Here is a 19,851-nt window from a genome sequence, read left to right as displayed (position 1 = left end):
GTAGGAGTCACATGTGCTGTGGATAAAGGGGAACTGGTGGATGTACTGTACTTAGATTTCCAGGAGGCATTTGATAAAGTGCTATATCAAAGGTTATTGCAGAAAAGAAAAGCTCATGTTGTGGGGGGTAACACATTGGCATGGATAGAAGATTGGCTAGCTAACAGGAAGCAGAGAGTTGGCATAACTGGGTCTTTTTCTGCTTGGCAGGATGTGACGAGTGGTGTGCCACAGGGATCAGTGCTGAGGCCTCAACTTTTTACAATTCAGATAAATGACTTGGATGAAGGGACTGAGGGAACGGTGGCTAAATTTGCTGATGACACAAATATAGGTAGGAAAGTAAATTGTGAAGAGGATGTGAGGGGGCTACAAAGTGACATAGATAGGTTAAGTGATTGGGCAAAGATCTGGCAAATTGAGTATAATGTGAGCAAATGTGAAATTGTTCATTTTGGCAGGAAGAATAAAAAAGAAGCCTATTATATAAGTGGTCAGAGATTGCAGAGCTCTGTGATACAGAGGGATCTGGGTGTCCTCGTGCATGAATCGCAAAAAGTTAGTATGCAGGTACAGCAAGTAATTAGGAAAGCTAATAGAATGTTATCATTTATTGTGAGGGGAATCAATTACAAAAGTAGGGAGGTTATGCTTCAGTTGCACAGGGCATTGGTGAGACTACATCTGGAGTATTGTGTACAGTACTGGTCTCCTTATTTAAAGAAAGATGTAAATGCATTAGAAGCAGTTCAGAGAAGGTTTACTAGACTAATACCAGGAATGGGCAGGTTGTCTTATGAGAAAAGGCTGGACAGGTTAGGCTTGTATCCACTGGAATTTCAAAGAGTAAAGCGACTTAATTGAAACCTTTAAGATCTTGAGGGGCCTTGACAGGGTGGATGTGGAGAAGATGTTTCCTCTTGTGGGAGAATCTAGAACTAGGGCTCACAGTTTAAAAATAAGGGGTCGCTTATTTAAGACAAATGAGGAGAAATTTTTTCTCTCACAGGGCTGAGAGTCTTTTGACCTCTCTTCCTCAAAAGGCAGAGGAAGCAGAGTCTTTGAATATTTGTAAGGCAGAGCTAGATAGATTCTTGATTAACAGGGGGGTTGAAAGGTTATCGGGCTGGCAGGAATGTGGGATTGAAGTTACGTTCAGATCAGCCATGATCTTATTGAATGGCAGAGCATGCTCGAGGGGCTGAGTGGCCTACTCCTCCTAATTTGTATGTTCGTATGTCGATGCAACTTAGTTGTAAAAATAAAAGTTTTTTTTTGCATTGAAAATTCTGTGGAGTGCCTTAACAGCTTTACAATTTAATCCATGCTCAGCCCTTAGTTATTGAATGCCAGTAAGTAGTTTGGGCATTCAAGCAATGAAATTAAAGACTTGCCTCATCTGCTACAAATAAGTAGAAGGCCCTGACTGAGTTGTTGAACCAGGAAGCTGCTTTCATATTGCCCTTGTGTTGCAGACTAATGATTTGATTGTCTTGTGCAACCAGCAGGAATCTAAACTGGGCAGGTTTAAGACTGGACTGAAAGGCTCTTTTTATTTTTAAACTGGAACTTCCCCATTGTTGCAGCTCTGCCATTTCTTAGCAAATGAACTCAACAACCACCTAATTCTCTGCAGTTATATCAACATGCAGTACCTTCAAATCAGCAACAAATGTGTGTGCTGCTGGTTTGAAAATGGTGTGAACAGTCAGTTTGCCCTTACACTACATGCCTTGTAGCTGGTTTACACAGAATGCCTCTACTCTATTTGAGCAGATGCAGGGGAGAGCAGTGTACTTGCATTGCTTTCCTGAGACTCGGCTAACGTTACAAAAGAAAGCATTGTATATCAAGCATGAGAATGGATCATAATCACAATAAATTCACTGCTGTGGCAGATTTTACACTTCTGGGTGAGTTATTTTCTTGCCCAAAGATATCAGCCATGGATTACATGTTGCCACAACTATTGTGGAAAGAGCTACCCTAAATTTTTGGGTTTTGTTTGAAGATTCAGTTGATGTTAGTTCAGAAAAACTTTGAAGACAGATCTCTACAGAACAGTTAGACTGTGCTCATGACTAAGTTCACAGACTGTGTTTAATGATTATGATAGCTATTAGAAATGTGTCTTTAAGTAGATGCAGGGTGCTAGCTGAATCAGATAAAGATTCCAGATGGCATGTTGAAGGCATAAATCAGATCCCAGGAACAACACATCACAAAAACAGAAAAGCTAACTCAGTATATTGCAGCAAAAGTTGAATCTGTTCTGATATGACAGTTGAATTATTTGGTAGATACAAACTTAAATTGATGAGGATAATTGGTGTTTTTTAACTTGCGATGTGTAAGCCAAAAAATACTAACCTCCCTTGTTCTATATTTTGTGCATCCCACTAAGATTGTAATACTGTAACTTATACCATGTCACATTGAACACTACTATTGTATTGTTGTTATTGTCAAATCTGTTCTGTTTGTGTTGGCTAAATTAATGGTTGCTTTATCCTTAATAACAGCAATAATTTGTATTTACAGCTATATAGCCCCTATAATATTGAAAAATGTTTTAAGGTGCTTCAGATGCCTAGTCTGAAGTAAATGGATGCTGGGTTAATGCAGGCATGGTTGCCAAACGCTTGAGAGGTGTAGCTTTTAAGAAATGTTTTGAAGGAGAGAGTAGAGGATGAGTTTAGTCAGGTAGTTCCAAAATACAGATTCTAGATGGCTAAAGGCATGACTGCAAATGTTGGGGCAAAAGGCAGGGGGTGGAGGGTTGCACATGCATTCAGAGTAGAACAGGGCTAGAAGAAGTTGGAGATTGAGAGAGGCAAAGCCATAAAAGGATTTAAGCATGAAGATCAGAATTTTAAATTGGTTCCTGGTTCTCCAACATCTCCAATCAGCAAGGATGGGGGTGATGGCTGAGTGAGACTTGGTGCTAGCTGAGTGAGACTTGGTGCTAGATGGGATGGGGTATGGGCAGCAAAATTTTGGATGAGCTGATGTTTATGGAGGGTGGAGGTTGGGAGTCTGGTCAAGAGAGCATTGGAACAATTGAGTTTGAATGTGATAAATGCATGGCTGAGTGTTTAGGCTGCAGGTGGGTTGAGGTAAGGGTAGAGGTTGGTGGGTGGTGGAAGTGGGCAGTCTTTTTGCTGAGCAGGAAAAGGGGTCAGAACCTCAGCTTGTGCTTGAACAGGACTATGAAGTTGCAAACATTTTGCTTCACTGGAAGTGTTAATTGGAAGGGGGCAAGGGTACTGTGGGCGGTGAAAAATACAAAAGTAGCCAAATATGGCCTTTTCTATAATAGGTACAGTGGGAGCAGAGATGCCACAGAAGATGACAAGGTTAGGGGGTGATGGTGAATATGGGTAGGAGAGTTTATATAGGAGAGATTTAGGGAAGAAAAGGAGGTAGTGAGTTCAGTGGGTAGATTGCAAAAAGATCTGAGATGGAGATTAAAATTGCCAAGAAATAGAAGTCACTCAGTGTCGAGGCTGAGGGGGAGGGTGATAAATTGAGGACAAGTTTTGGGAGAGTTTCATAATTATATTGTCTGACCATTAAATGGTGTATCTTTTTTCACTCTTGAAAAGTGGAGAGTAAATTAGTCTCTTTGAGTTGGATATGTAGGATGGGAACAAAGGTAAATAATTAGTTTTTCCAGCAGCATTACTGTAAATGTTGTATGGCTGTGTTCGTAGCTTGACTTGTATTGGTGATCTCAGCATCTTCTGTTTTTCAGGAAGAACATTAGTTACAGTTTGATGTTACTGATTTGGCTCTGCTTTCTTCCCTGGTGTAGATTATCTCCTTAATGTTCTGGAACACATTTAATGGTCTGAGGAGAACTACTCATTCTCTTTTACATCCCCAATGGTCACAGGATAACACTGAGTTCTTAATGAAATTCTTGATCAAGATATTTATTTGACATTGGTAACAATATTTCAGATGCTTGTGTTTGCTAGGTTTTATTGTACGTTTTATATTTGAGGAGCAGCTTGCTCATTGTGCAGGGTTGGGTTGAAGGCATGAGTCACAAAGGGCAGAGAAAGCAAGAGGTTGACATCAGAGTTTTTTTTTCTTGTGCAATGTATTGAGGGGCAGGGTTTCATCATTTACCTTCAACATGATTACCCACTTGGTCAATTGGGATATTTTTGTGCGAATAAACCACTTGCAGCTCAATTGTGTTTCTTGCAAAATGATTAAGTCTAAAGGTGACTTCCAAAAAAATATCAAATTTTCAGTGAAGTACAGTCACATCTCGTTAAATTCATCTTTTTTGTGTAATGGGAGTGGTTGTACCAATTCTAATGAAACCATGGTCTTGGATTCAAAACATTTCAGAAAGGTAATGAATCTATTTACCTATGGACTCAGCTTTATGAGGGATATCTGCATCAATAACTTTGAAGCCTGCATTAAAATTTGAGCAAGAAAAGACAGAATTCTTTCATTCTGAGACTGCAGTGCAGGCCATTATTATTAGCCTGTGTTTCATGAACTAAAGATTGGTATCTGGAGTTATTTCCATTTATATTAAAGGGCATTCTCACTTCAAATGGTGTAGAAGGCCTCCTGGGGCAGACAATATCTTGCGTTGAATTGCCCAAGTAAAGTGAGGAATCTTTATTCTTAGAAACATTCCCTAATACATAGTAAAAATTATTTTCACACTATCAGATATTCTGCCAAATAATGAAATATGTATTTCCACCCAGTTATTCGACATTTTGTGTTTTTTATTTTGCAGCTGAAACATGACGGGGAGCCAGTTTAATATCAGACGTTGGACCAGCAAGCACGTCGCCAAGTGGCTAAAGGAAGAAGGCTTCAGTGAATATGTTGATCTTCTATGTAATAAGCACAGACTGGATGGTATTGCCTTGTTAACTTTGACTGAATATGATTTACGTTGCCCACCTTTAGAACTGAAAGTGTTGGGTGATATTAAAAGGCTTATGGTGTCCATTCGGAAGCTACAAAAGCAGCATAAGGATATCTTGGTGGAGATGGGCTATGCCAGTGACGAATTCCTTGCTGGTACTTTTGCACATGCTGGTAATTCATCACAAAGCAAAGACTGTCAGTGTAATGGTGTGGATCATTCCAGGGACAGTGGTGGCTCTAGTGGAGACTTGAGAACTGAACAATATCAGAATGGTAAACACTACAAATATCAAACACGAAGGCTTGACCCAGAGTTTTGGAAGACAGCTCTGAGCTCTGTTTATGTATTTGTAGTCTTTGGGTTTACATCGATTGTCATGGTAGTAGTTCATGAACGTGTGCCTGACATGCAAACTTATCCACCCCTACCAGATATATTCCTGGATAGGTAAGTATTCAGTTAATATGATTTTATTTTATACTTTTAAAGTACTTCACTACTAATGAGTAGAGTATATACATATAGACACTGGGATACAGCTACCTCTTCAAACCAGAGGAACTATTTCTGTAGCCCAAATATGTGTTGATCTGCTCCTCTGAAGCTTTTCGGGCAATTTTCTGGAAATACTCAGCAGGTCAGGCAGCATCTGTGGAGCGAGAAACAGATTTAACTTTCCAGATCTGTGACCATTCTTCATGTTTCTCTCTCCACACATGCTGCCAGACCTGCTGAGTGTTTCCAGCAGGTTTTTATTTCAGATTTCCAGCATCCATAGTACTTTGCCTTTTCTGTTCAATTATCATTCCCATAATGCTTTTAATATTCGATTTTGTTTTTTTCTGCTATTGTCTTCACTTACTATTTGCTATTAAAGAGGTATAGAAATTGAATTAATGTAATAATCATTCCTCTGTTGTTTTACTCCTCTTTTAAAAATTTATTTGGGCAAAAAGCGTGATTCTAATATGTAAGCTTCAATTTCTTTTAACATTTTGGGTAATCTCCCTCTTATTCCTCTCTAGCTGTGTTAGAGAGGGCTGAGGCAGAATTTGTTCACAGTACACAAGTGCTGCTCTGCACATTGCATGCTGAGAACCCATGTTAGACTCTCCTGGTAATTTCTCTCCATTTTTATGGTGATCCACTTAGCCTCGGCTTGTTACCATTCTATCAAAGCATATTGGAGATTTTCAAGTGTGGTGGAAGTCAAACTGCTTTCATCTACTCTACAGCATCTCACTTTGTAAAATTACAAAGGTGCAAAGTCGTGATGCACCCCAAATGAGAACGGGCAAATTAAAAAATCCCTTTAGGTTTGAGTCTCCTTACTCTATACTGCAGGAGCCATCGTATACTGATTCATGTTTGAAGATCCCAAAGATGTGCTGGAGGACACCATGGAAGTTCCCAGGTAAGGATTGCATAGCAATTGCCTGGGAAGTTCAATTCCCGTGCACCGGGAACCATCCGACCTCCAATTTAAATCGCAAACTTTAAACTTCAAATGCTTCTGACTGTCTTACAATGATACTTACCCAGAAAAATATAGAATTAAAACCACTTCTAACTCCTGGGTAACCATAGTACTGACCCAACTGGAACCCCTGTTATCATAAATAGGGGCTGTGGCATCCTTACCTCCGACTCAGCTGCCCTTGACACAAGGCTGTGGGAACCTGCTGCACTCCACCTTTCTCACCCGGCCCGAGTCAGAAGGACAGTGAGAAGGATGTGGCTGCATTTCAGGGTAAGTAACTAGGAGCAGAGTGGCAACCCGACTGTGATTGCCGTTCCATGGAAGTTACAGCCCATTCTCTTAAGTCATATAACTGTTTTGAATCATCATAAATCAACATTTTCTATGACTAGGATACAACTGGCAGATGACAATGCCAAAGAACACACTGAATTGTGACATGGAGACAGCTTCAAAATTTTCTTTAAATAGTTGCTGATTTCTTGTGAGTTTGGGTATCAAGTTCAATTACCGCCACCACAATTGGTTTACTGTTGGACTATTTCTAAAAGATTAGTATATTGATCAGAGTTCAGGTAGAAGTAGGGGTGATCACATGGCATTTTGCAAAGAAGATCAGGAGGATTCTTTTAGTATCCTGGCCAATATTTATCCCGCAATGAGCATCATAAAACTGGAATAGCTGGTCACTTTTATCTCATTCCTGTTTGCTGGGCATAAATTGGCTGTTGTGTTTGCAAACATTCTAACAGTATTTTTTAAGAGGAATTAATTGGCTGCAAGCCAAAACAGTAACACCTTATTCATGCAGAGCACCTATCCTTTTCTTTGTCACTTCTGCCACTTCTCTTCATCCTCTGCTTTACTGTCTGATAGGAGAACACATCCCGGACCATCTAAATTCCTGTGTAGCTTTAATATGTGTGTATGCATATCAGTATATTTAGAGCTGCATCTCCTTTTTAAAATTAATTTAAAAAAAATTAATTTAAAAAAAAATTCCTACTCTGTCGCTGGGAGCAATCTGCCATTCAGTAGTGTTATAAAGCACCTTTTCAAAGAAGAACAAGTGGATTTAAGTAAATTTCATAAGTTTTAAGCTTGACACAATTGATTTCAGTAGAGTGCAAACAGACCTCTGAGACTAAGAGCAAGAAATATTACAACTTCAGATTTCCACTGTAATTATAAGTTAAACTGCTTCTACCAATGTAAGCAGAAAGGGAACGATGACCAGGCCTACATGCATTAATGACAGACTAGATGAAAAGGGCTTCAAGATATCTCTATAACTTCCGATCAATGGTCTATAGCCCAATTGATTGCGAAGATGCCTTCTCTTTAAATTTCAGTTGACACTGCAGTTAGAAACAAAAATTTCAGCCAGCACAAAGACTTCAGTAAGGCATAGCGTGACATTCTGAAACCAATTTCAAATTCTCACGTCATGTGTAGTGTAATTTGCTGATTTGGCACAGACTCGAGTCTGTGAAAACAGCTGCATCAGAGTCAGAACCAGTTGTTTACCCTAGATCCAGGTGATGAACAGAAATAAAATAAGCAATTATCAACTCTGTTTAAATTCTGTGGGGAATATATTTTTTTTAGTGAATCATGAATAGTGAGTGACTGGTCAGAATAGTCAGTTTTTGCCATTTTCTATTCATCCTCTCCCTAATCACCCCTCACCCGCCAATACAATATACAGAAAGTTGTGTTGATTTGGATAGCACCTTTTCTTGGCCATGTACAGTGTGTACTTTTAGTGAACAGTAATTTGAAATTCTTTTGATACATTCGTGTACTTAAATGAAGCACTTCTCGATTTGTTTAATGGTAAGCTACTTCAGCCGTGTATAGAGATTTGACAAGCTGCAGAAAGACTTAGACTCAGGAAAATTTAATGTATCTGGATTTCATGATTACTCTCTGCTCAGTAATGTAGACCATGTAAAAGTGATTTGATGGCAACTGAGAATTTGCTGTCTATTCAGCCTCTCCGCAGTTCTTCATAATAGACTCAGTGTTACTCTTCTGACTGTTGAGCAAGAACATCACCTTTTTGAAGCTTTGTGTTGAGCTTACCCAGGGTTATGGAACATTTGCACTTGGAAATAGAAAAATGAGTAAATGAAATAATGCAGCTTTGAAATATCCTGGATGAACGAGTTGATGAATGTTTTACTTGTTCAAAGAAATTCCTTTTGTCTGCTATTTCGACTGAGACATTAATCTGTTTTTAAGCCATTAAAATAGCAAACAAATGTATTTCATAATATCTAATTAAGCATTGGTACATTAATAGTCAGACATTGTAATTTCAAGACCTGTGTGTCTCCTGCTGACCTTGGGCATAACTGCCCAGGTTCGTGATAAGGTATATATATCCCTCTACACAGTTGCTACCAACCATTGCATTATTTTTCAAATTCAAGGATGCAAACTGTGTCCCTACAGCCCAAAGCTGATATTGGGGTACTATTTGGTTAGAAGCTGGAACTTGACTACACTTCAGAGGTAACTTGTTCCTCGTGAGCCAGTAATTGAAAGCTATTGGCAATGTAAATGAAATCAAATGGCCTCTATTTATCAAAATCCAAATAATGGTAACAGACATGGCAAGGCGCAATATGCACTTCAGTGGTCCAGTTAAAATACTACTTTAGTGTTGATGTAAAATCTACAGTACAGGTAGGAATGAAGTCACTGACCTGGCACACCAGATTTTGCAGGTGGATTTAGGACCAATTCAAGCAGTGTCAAATTGCATGGACTTTATGTAACATGTTGTGCTTTGAATTATCACTGACTGTTCCTTGGATCTTCTATTAACTAGCATCCTGAATAATGTTCCATACATACATGTACAGAGCCTCAGAGCGCGATTCAATGTTGCCAACGTCACTGTATAAAGCAAGTGCTGGGTTAAAGTATATACATTAAGTATAATAGAGCCCAAAGAATAGTAATAATTAAATGATTCATTATAGTGCTGAATGCTCACCATTCTGTTCAGTGCTAGAAATACAATATGTTTATTGCTTGTTAACTAAAGTTTGTAACTTGGGGTTTGTCACAAAATTTTCTCCTGTGATTTTTGTCCATTGGATTTTTCAATCCTGTCAGTGGAGAGCATTTTCCATAATCTTGGATGATCATTTGAAAAGGATCTAAAGAGTGAAGGTGACCATCCTGTTTTTCTGCGATTGACAATTACATGTGGGGTGAAATCTCAGGTGGCCCTGATGCAAATGAACAAATCCAGCGGCTTAAGATGTACTGCAGCGGTGTCTCCTATTTTAAACAGTGCCCCTTTTTACAGATTAAGCTTCATCTGTGTAATTTTTCTCTCTTTCTTCCCGACCCCACCAACCCTAGCCTAGTCACTTTGTGCTACACACTTTAGCTAGTGATCTGAAGTGCCACTCCATCACTGGTATGTTAAACCTGTGATGACTGGCTTTCCACATATCTTCCTGTGTGGGATCGTTATTTACTGCCTTTAAACTGTAGTGCTGATTGGAGATGGGAGTGTATTGGACTGGAAAAATCCATCTGAATAAATGAAGTGGTGAGGAAATATTGTGTGCCGTATCAAACTTTGTGACAAGAAATCTGTTCTTATGGGGAAATGTTGAAGAGGTTGGGTCTACGTCCATTGACGTTTAGAAGAATGAGATGATCTTATTGAAACATAAGATTCTGAGGGGTCTTAACTGGGTCGATGCTGGGAAGATGCTTCCTCGGGGGGGAATCTGGAACTAGTTTGCACTGTTTAAAAAATAAGGGGTCTTCCATTTAAGATGGAAATGAGGAGGAATTTCTTCCCTCAGAGAGTTGCTAGTCTTTGGAACTTTCTTCTACAGCAGTGGAAGCTGGGTTATTGAGTATATTCAAGGCTGAATTAGACAGATTTTTGATCAACCAGGGAGTCAAGGGTTAATGGTGGCAGGCAGGAAAGTGGAGTTACAGCCACAATCAGATCAGCCAAGATCTTATTGAAATAGCAGAGCAGGTTCGATGGACTGAATGGCCTACTCCTGCTCCTATTTATTATGCACTTGATGGTGGTGGTGAGGGTAGAGGAGCCAGGGAAGCGGGGTTTAAGATGACCATTTGCAGTGAAAAGAGAAATTAGGAGTTATCTCTGCATTCCAGGACGATCCTGGTATAATGAGCAATTTTGGCAGATGAGAGCAGGTCTTCAGTAATGTCTTATGTGGTCCAGCCAGGGTACAAAGATTGTCATCTTCCATTTAGCTGCCTCTGCTGCTTTCTCTCCTTTCCCTATCCTACCCAATCAAACTTCCCTACGGTTCCCCTCTACCCTAGCCCTGAACTTACATTTTTCTCTAATTTATCTCCCATTTCCCCTCATGCCCTTTCCAAACTCATCTTGTTCATGAAATCACCTCCTGCTCCCTCAACCCTATTCTTACTAAACTGCTGATAACTCAGCTTCTCTTCCTTGTCTGCACATTAGCCAATATTGTACACGGTTCCCTCTCCATGGGTACTGAGCCCCTCCTCTTCACACTGCCATCACCACCCCTCTTGAAGAAACCAACTCTTGATCCCACTGTACTTTCAAACTACTGCCCCATCTCTAACTTCCCTTAACATGTTCGAGGACGTTGGAAAGTAGTCATCTCCCAAATCCATGTCCATCTTTCCTGAAGTTCCATGTTTGAATCACTTTGCCCTGTCACAGTACTGAAACAGCCCTTATCAAAGTCACAAATGACATCCTATGTAACTGTGGTAAACAATGCCTTCTCACCCTATCTGCAGCCTTTCACACCATTGACCTTGCTATCCTTGTCCAATACGATTCCAGCGTCATCCAGCTGGATGTGATTTTCCTTGTCTGGTTTCATTCATACCTATCCAATTGTAGTCAGAGAATCTCCTGCAATGGCTGCTGTTCCCACTCTCATACTCTTAACGCTGGAGTTTTTGAGGATGTATCCTTGACTCCCTTCTATTTTTCATCTACGTTCTATCCCTTTGCAACATCATCCGTCAACACAATTTTGGTTCCCCGTATACACTGACCACACACAGCTCTACCTCACTACAAACTCTCTTGACCCCTCCACTGTCTCTGATTTGTCACACTGTTTGTCTAACATCTGGTAATGGATGAGCAGAACTTTCCTGCAGTCCTATATTGGGAAGCCATTGTCATTGGTCTTGACTTCAAACTACATTCCCTAGTCACTGACTCTTTCCCTCTCCCTGAAACCTGTCTAAAGTGAACCAGACCATTTGCAGCCTCGTCATATTTAGTATGGAAGTGAGCTTCCAATCATACATCTGCTTCAGCACCAAGACCACGTACTTCTAGCTCCATAACATCACCTGACTTCATCCCTGCCGAAGCTCATCTACAGCTGAAATTGTCGCCGATGTCTTTGTTACTTTTAGAATTGACTATTCTGACTGACCTCCCATCTTCCAACCTTCATAAACTTGAGCTCATCCAAAACTCTGCCAGTATCCTGACTGAAGTCAAGTCATGTTCACCCATCACCGCTTTGTTCACTGACCTACATTAACTTTCTGCCTGGCAGAACCTCAGTTTAAAAATTCTCAGCCCTGTTTTCAAATGGTTTCATAGCCTCACTTCTCCTTATCTCTGTATCCTCCTATAGCTGTAGTTCTCTGCACTCTTCCAATCCTGGTCTTTTGCCCATCCTTGAATTTAATTAGTGGTGTGCCTTCAACTGCCTGAGCTTCAAGCTCTGGAATTCCCTTTCCAAACCTCTCTGCCTCTCTCTCCTCCAGTAAGACAGTCCTTAAAACCTGCCTGTTTGTCCAAGCTTTTGATCACTGTCCTAATGTCACCATATGTTGCTTGATGTCAAATTTTTGTCTAATAATTGCTCGTATGAAGCACCTTGGAACATTTTACTACATTATAGATGTTATATAAATGCAAATTGTTGTTGTAAAACGCCTTTGCACTTCTGCTATTCCAAATTTGAGGCTATGAAGTGGAACACAATGCGAAGAATTCCAATTGACCATTGCATCCTGTGGCATTAGAGCTCCAACAAACTGTGATTTTAATCCAGTGAACTTGTATACCACCAATGAGGGTTGGGATGTAATAGCAACTTTTCAGGCAAAGAATGGCTATGAGTTCTACTACATCAACAACTTGCACTTGCACCCCACCTTTAACATAGATAAATGTCCCAAGTTGCTTCTTATATAAACAGAAATTGATACTGCGCCCAAGAAGCTATGAATGAAAGATATTACAAGTTTGATCAAAGAAGTAGGCTTTTAAATGAGTCTTAAAGGGAGAGTAAGGTGCAGAGGTTTAGGCTGAGAAATCTAGAACTGAGGGCTATTTCACCGCATTAACTTTGGTGGTAGGGAAACTTCTAGAAACAATAATTTGGGACAAAATTAATGGTCACATGGGCAAATATAGGTTAATTAAGGAAAACCAGCATGGATTTCTTGAGGGAAAATCATGTTTAGCTAACTTGTTGGAGTTTTGAGGTAACAGAGGAGGTTGATGAGGGCAATGCTTTTGATGTGGTGTACATGCACTTCCAAAATGCATTTGATACAGAGCTGCACAACAGAATTGTGAACAAATTTATAGCTCATGGAATAGAAGGGATGGTAGCAACATAGATGCAAAATTGGCTGAGCAACAGGAAACAAAGAGTAGTGGTTAATGGATGATTTTTGTGCTGGAGGAAGGTTTGTAGTGGAGTTCCCTAGGGGTCAGTATTGAGATCCTTGCTTTTCGTGATATACATTAATGATGTAGACCTTGGTGCACATGGCATAATTTCAAAGTTTGCAGATGATGCAAAACTTGGAAGCATTGTGACCTGTGAGGAAGATAGTGTAGAACTTCAAAAGGATATAGACAAGGGTAGAATGGGCGGACAGGTGGCAAATGAATTCAATGCAGAGAAATGGGAAATTATTCATTTTGGTAGGAAGAACATGGGGAGACAATATAAATTAATGGGTACAATCCTAAAGTGGGTGCAGGAGCAGAGAGACCTGGGTATATAGGTACATAAGTCATTGAAGGTGGCAGGACAGGTTGAGAGCGGTTAATAAAGCACACATTATCCTGAGCTTTGTTAATAGAGGCATAAAGTACAAGAGCAAGGAGGTTATGTTGAACTTGTATAAGTCACTAGCTTGGCCTCAGCTGGAGTATTGCGTCCAGTTCTGGGTGCTGCACTTTAGGAAGAAAGTAAAGGGATTAGAGAGGGTGCAGAAAAGATTCACAAGAATGGCTCCAGGGATGAGAAACCTCAGCTATGAAGATAGATTGGAGAAGTTAGGAGTGTTTTTCTTGGAGAAAAGAAGACTGAGAGGAGATTTGAAAGACGTTCAAAATCCTGAGGGGTCTGGACAGAGTAGATAGGGAGAACCTGTTCCCACTCATGAAAAGATCGAGAATGAGAGGGCACAGATTTAACGTAATTAGTAAAAGAACCAAAAGTGATATGAGGAAAAGTTTTTCACGCAGCAAGTGGTTAAGGTCTGGAGTGCACTGCATGAGAATTTGGTGGAGGCAGGTTCAATTGAAGCATTCAAAAGGGAATTAGACTGTTATCTGAAAAGGAAGAATGTGCAGGGTTACTGGGAGAAGGCTGTGGAAAAGCAGTAGGTGAGTTACTCATTTGGAGAGCTGGTGCAAACGTGATGGACCAAATGGCCTCCTTCTGTACTGGAATGATTCTGTGATTCAAAGCACGGTATAGATACAAATTGTAGGGATTAGACAGATGAAGACATGACCACCAATGGTGGGTCGAAGGGATTTCCTTATGCAAAGGATGCACAATGGGCTAGAGTTGGAGAAATGGACTAGAGCAAGTATAAGATGCAATTTTACCAACCGTCAGGGCAGTAGATTTTCCTTCTTTTCCAAAGCTCTTTTAATTCTGAATTGGTGAGATCTGAATTTAACTTATTCTTTTTCCATTTCTGATCAAGTTTGCAGTGTACATCAATTCAGCGACTGTTGAGCCTATTATTTAGCAGTGAGCATCCACCCTGCCCTAGGACAAAATGAAATTCAACATTTTATGTAGGCTTAGTTTGAATTTGAAACTAGTTTGCATGACAGAGAATATATTGTTTGCTTGAATTCCATTTCAAATTAACATCATTAGCATTGGTCATGGTGGATTCTTTCACTAAATTGTCTGTGTCTATGAATTTGCTTTAATGGTCTTCAAGACTGGATTATTTGGGACATTCAGCTTGCAAAGGAAAGGTTCAGTCATAGGGTTGGATTATAAGAGATGTGAACAGTGATTTAAAATTTGGGATGCCAAAAGTATTGATGCAAAATATTGTAGAAAGGAAAATGAAGAGCTTCATGAGCATGCTGTCCCAAGAAACAATAAAGTTGGGATGAGGAATGGCAGAAAGGAAATGTCAAACACTGACGTACACTCTAATCTGAAGGAAGAATCCTGTCTTCAGCATTTGCAAATATTGCCTCATTTTCATAAATGGGTTTGTTTCCTAACATGAGAGGATGAGAGGCAGACTGTTCATTTTTCACTTTGTGAATTCCAGTCTGGTGCCTAGAACTCAAACTTTCTCCCTGATTTGTTTTTAATATCAGTAGAATGACATAACATTTTAGGTACAAAAGGGAGCCAAATTATCACTCAACATTATTAATGTTTGACCAGAACATTCTTAATTGGCTGAGAGATATATTTTCCTTCTGTCAGTGATTTTTAATGCAAGTGCTAATAATGAATATTATTCTGGGGATATGAATCTGGGGAAACATTATAAGTGAACCAGCCAAGAATACAATGAAGCAGTCGGTATCTTTGCCCACTAGTTTCCATAGCTTGGACCTCCCTTGACTGGGTAAAAAATTACCAGATTTCATTAGAGCATGAAGGTTAGTTTTCACTTGTGTCTCAGAACTTACCATTGACCTAGTCTGGTCACTATCAGTGCTGTATGACCACTTGCCATCTCTATAACCTTCTCTAACCATACAGTCCTCCGAGAACTCTGTGACCCTTCGAACGTGCCCTTTTTCGCACTCACCACTCCCTTTGACCCAACCTTGGTGGCTGTGCGCTCAACCGTCTAGGCTGTAAGCTCATAAATTCTCTGCCTCTCCAACTTCCCCCATTTTTTGTAAGACCCTTCTTAAAGCCCACTTCTTTGACCAATCTTTCAGTTGTCCCAACTAATTTCTTCATTTTTGGCTTGATGTTGATTTTTGTCTGATCAAACTTCTTTGCAATGACATGGGATGTTTTTCCTACCATGATGGTGCTATATAAATAAACGTTGTTGATATATTCAACTGTAAAATTATTTAGTGACCTTTAATGGTAATGCTTTCATTGTTCTCTACATAAACAAAGAGCAGAGGATTATGTCTTGCATATTAATAGAATGGTGTGTTTCTCTCCTCTCAATGGATCCTCCATTTACTGAGCGTCTTCAATTGGTGTGGCACAATGGTTTTGTTTTGTGGGAACATTTTGTTCCTTAAGTTGCTAATACTTTTTGCTGCTGATGGTGGAATTTGTTTTTACTTTACGAGGAGCTCCATTTTAAAATGTGGGTAAATTGAAGAAATGTTTCATTTTTATCTTTTGCCCTGATGCAACATCCTAGGTGGGTCACAGACACCAATGTAAATGGCTCACTATCCTACTGATCACTGTATATTAATCACAGGTAGGAGGGAGGGTGGATTCACTGTATTAAGGAATGCTACCTTACAAATTTCAAATTTATTTACAAAATTTGATCACCACTCCTAGCAGAGATAAGCAGAAAAAATTACATTTTTAAATAAGGTAAATTCCAAATGAGTTTAGGTAGCACTTCGTCCCAGGTACAGCATTTGAGTTGAAAGGAACAACAGTGTGCATTTAAAAAGCACCTTTATTGCAGTAAGGCACTTCACAGGAGTGTAATCAGAATCATATTGACACAGAGTCAAAAGAAGGAACTATGCAGACTCATGACCGGCAGCATGGCCAAAGAGGTCGGTTTTAAGGAACATCTGAAAGGAGGTGAAAGAGGCAGAGAGGTTTAAGGAGGTTTAACATGGCATTACACAAGAGGCCAGAGTTGGAAAGCTGCATGAGTTTACAGAGATGGCGAGTACAAATACCATGGAGGAAGTTGAACATGTGGATGAGAGTTTTAAAATGGAGGTATTGCTCTACCTGGAACCAATGTAAGTCAGTAAACAAAGCCAGATTGTTTTGAACTGTATTACAGGTGGAAATCCTGGTATCCTACAGTGAACATCTCAAGTGTAACTCTTTTATGATCTGTTATTGTACTCTGCTTACAACTAATCTGGGTAGAGTCTCTTATTTAGAAATGTACCTCTTGTGAGCTTCAAGTTTTGCAGCTCTCTGTCGCAGCCTTTTGTTCCTATTTTTCAAAGTTAATTTTGTTGTTTGCCATGCTACCAAGCTTCTGAGCTCATGTGACTTCCTTTCTTTTTTAGCTAATCTTGAGTTAGAAGCTTTGTTTTTTTAAGCAGTGGTTCCGTTCTATATTGCCTGTTTGCCTAAGACATCTGGTTTGCATGTGACGTAAGGGGCAGTTTTTTGAGAAACTGCAGCAAACAGAAATCATGAATTGAAGGGATTTTTTTTGTGTGTTGTACATATCCACCTAGTTAATGTAACTGTCAGTCGCTTATAACAACAATGTCTTGAGGCATTTCATCTGTCTTTATAACAAGAGTGGACCCAGTATAGTCCTACAGTATGACTATTGCTCAATTCATTCATTTCATTGCAACAGTGGCCTGAATTCAAATGTATGTATTCAATCCGATCCTAGCCATGACTTGGAGAAGGCTCTCTGTTGGAGAAGCCTGTGAATCGAATTCCTGATTTTCCCCTTCTGCTTCCTCTGGTTTCTACTCCAAATTGCATTTCTATTGCATTGAAGCACCTATTTATTTGAAAGGATGGGGTTATGTTCTAAACTTCACTTGGCTTGGATTTCTGTACTGATTACTGGTGGAAAGGTGGAGGAATGTTGTGTATAGCTAGCCCTTTATATTGAATGGGCTTTAAACCTCTGGAACATGTGTGTTTGTTGTGCCTCATTGTACAACCAAGTCCATAAATTGCAAAGAAAAAATATCAAAATAAAACAGAATTCTACTTGTCCAAATTAAATATGTTCCCAAATATATCATTTTATATTGTGCTGTTTTTGTTAACAGTGTACCTAGAATACCTTGGGCTTTCGCAATGGCTGAAGTCTGTGGCGTTGTGCTCTGCACTCTTTGGCTGTTACTGCTGCTACTTCATAAGCACAGGTAGGTTTTAGGGATCCTTATGTTGGGTTTTTGATAATGATAAGCAAGTTGTTCAACTTAATTGTTGAAATGTTGATTTTTACTGTAGACAAATTGGAGCTGGGCAAAGAAAGAAAATGAGAAAAGAGGTGTCAAAGAGCTCAGAGCTCCCATTCTAAAAGCCATACCAATGCAAGTGTTGAATTGAAATGTATGAACCAGGTAAATGAAGGTTTCATTGCTTTGTGAGACTGAGGATATTAAAGAAGCAGCAATAATCTTCTGGGAAACAATCCATTTTATTTGTTAAAGAAGCAACAAAGCTATATTTCTGCAAACAGAGTCCTGCACCCCTTTCCTGGAGAATCCTGCTATAGTTTAGTCTGCTGATCCTTCATGATTTGTACCTGCTCTGCAAAAGTGGAGAAGGAGCCTGTATTTAGGATGTATTGCATTAGAATTGGTAGGTACTTTTAAAAATGCACTTGTTGTAACTTGGTGCCGACCTTTCCAAGTTGCTATTCTCAGCCAGATGCAGCATTCTGCACAGAAGCTCTGTTTCAGTATTTGGTCAGATTAACTTCCTTGCAAAATAACTGACGATATTTCAAATCTATATTTTTTCAAAATGTTCCTGCTGCCAAACCTACTTCAAAGTGAAGTATAAAATCACAACTGAGGATTAGCATTTTAAAAGGTATTAAAATATTTAAAATGGTCTATTCTAAACAAGTGACGTAGCTGATAATGAATATTTTTGGAAGTAAATAATTAATGCAGTATTTACCTCTAATTGTTTTTAAAAAATCTTTTGCCTGAAACAGAACACCTTTGGTCCTTTGATATGACACTGAGCTTACTGAGCTGCCCAGATCACAAAGGCCCCGGTTTGATTCCAGGTCTATTATCCAAACAGGGCTAAAGTGAGGCACAGCAATTAGTGAATGGAATAAACAGCGAGGCTACCCATTCCTGATGTCTATTCATGTTTCACCTGGAGTGCATTAATGTGTGAACACAAGCTGGGATCAGGCTTATTCTGTTCTTTCTCGCCCTCCCCGTCTAACATCCTTATCCATGGTCTGGAAGAGGGGGCTGCACGTAGTATTAACCACTGGGGCCCATGCTCTAGGGGGGGCCCGGGCTCATTGGCTGAGTAGCCTGTCAGTCTGGTTAGTGTCCAAAGCAGCCAATCAGCTGGAGTGCAACTTGTGCAAGATAAGGTAAAGTGCCTAGTGCCTCTTCGAACCTTTGAGTTTACCTCCCCCTTGAACCAATAGCTTTATCTCGTAATTAACTCTCTTAACTTTGGGTGAAGTTGTCCAAATAACTTGCCCCCCTTAACCAAAACTTCCGGATTTTAAAATTATGTCCATCAGTATTGGCACATTTCATCTTAATGAACATCTGGCTGGAGTAGGTTTTTTTTATTCATTCATGGGATGTGGGCTTCGCTGGATGGGCCAGCATTTATTCCCCACCCTTACTTGCCCTTTGTCAGTCAATTTTCTAACCTTCATAACTTCAATTAACTACGATTGAAGCTTCCTCTTTCCTGGGGAAAACAAGCTTCACACCATGCTGTTGGTGTTTTCTGTAGGTCCATTATTGGGTCTCTAGGGTTAACTGGGGTGATAAAGGATCCCGGAAACAAGAGAAGCACCAGGGTCCGTGATTTCTCACCCCCTACTCCTCAACCCCCACTTATGGCACCTCCCCATGCCCACGCAGAAGATGCAACACCTGCCCCTTCACTTCCTCTCTCCTCACCGTCCAAGGGCCCAAACACTCCTTTCAAGTGAAGCAGCATTTCACTTGCATTTCCCCTAACTTAGTCTACTGTATTCGTTGCTCCCAATGCGGTCTCCTCTACATTGGAGAGACCAAACGCAAACACCTGCGGTCTGTCCGCAAGAAAGACCCAAACCTCCCTGTCGCTTGCCATTTTAACACTCCACCCTGTTCTCTTGCCAACATGTCTGTCCTTGGCTTGCTGCATTGTTCCAGTGAAGCCCAACGCAAACTGGAGGAACAGCACCTCATCTTCCGACTAGGCACTTTACAGCCCTCCGGGCTGAATATTGAATTCAACAACTTTAGATCTTAAACTCCCCCTCCCCCCATCCCCACCCCGTTTCTTCCCCCCCCCCCCCCCCCCCCCCC

At 40.1% G+C, this 19,851-nt stretch overlaps 1 protein-coding gene across 3 annotated transcripts in view; it reads left to right on the top strand.

Moving 5' to 3' along the window:
• samd8b (sterile alpha motif domain containing 8b) overlaps positions 1-19,851 on the top strand; it is a 46,281-nt gene that overhangs the window by 14,178 nt on the left and 12,252 nt on the right. For 2 of the 3 annotated variants that reach the window (XM_078530773.1, XM_078530774.1), the window contains 2 exons: positions 4,769-5,353; positions 17,614-17,709. In XM_078530773.1, the coding sequence (XP_078386899.1) occupies positions 4,776-5,353; positions 17,614-17,709 (674 nt within the window). In that variant the 5' untranslated portion in view covers positions 4,769-4,775. Of the gene's footprint in view, positions 1-2,190; positions 2,297-4,768; positions 5,354-17,613; positions 17,710-19,851 lie in introns of those variants that run through there. The other variant, XM_078530775.1, reaches the window with a different exon arrangement.

This window comes from Cetorhinus maximus, chromosome 27 (genome assembly GCF_964194155.1).
Source record: "Cetorhinus maximus chromosome 27, sCetMax3.hap1.1, whole genome shotgun sequence".
In the NCBI taxonomy this organism is placed as follows: domain Eukaryota; kingdom Metazoa; phylum Chordata; class Chondrichthyes; order Lamniformes; family Cetorhinidae; genus Cetorhinus; species Cetorhinus maximus.
This window is presented reverse-complemented; position numbering and strand designations above follow the sequence as displayed.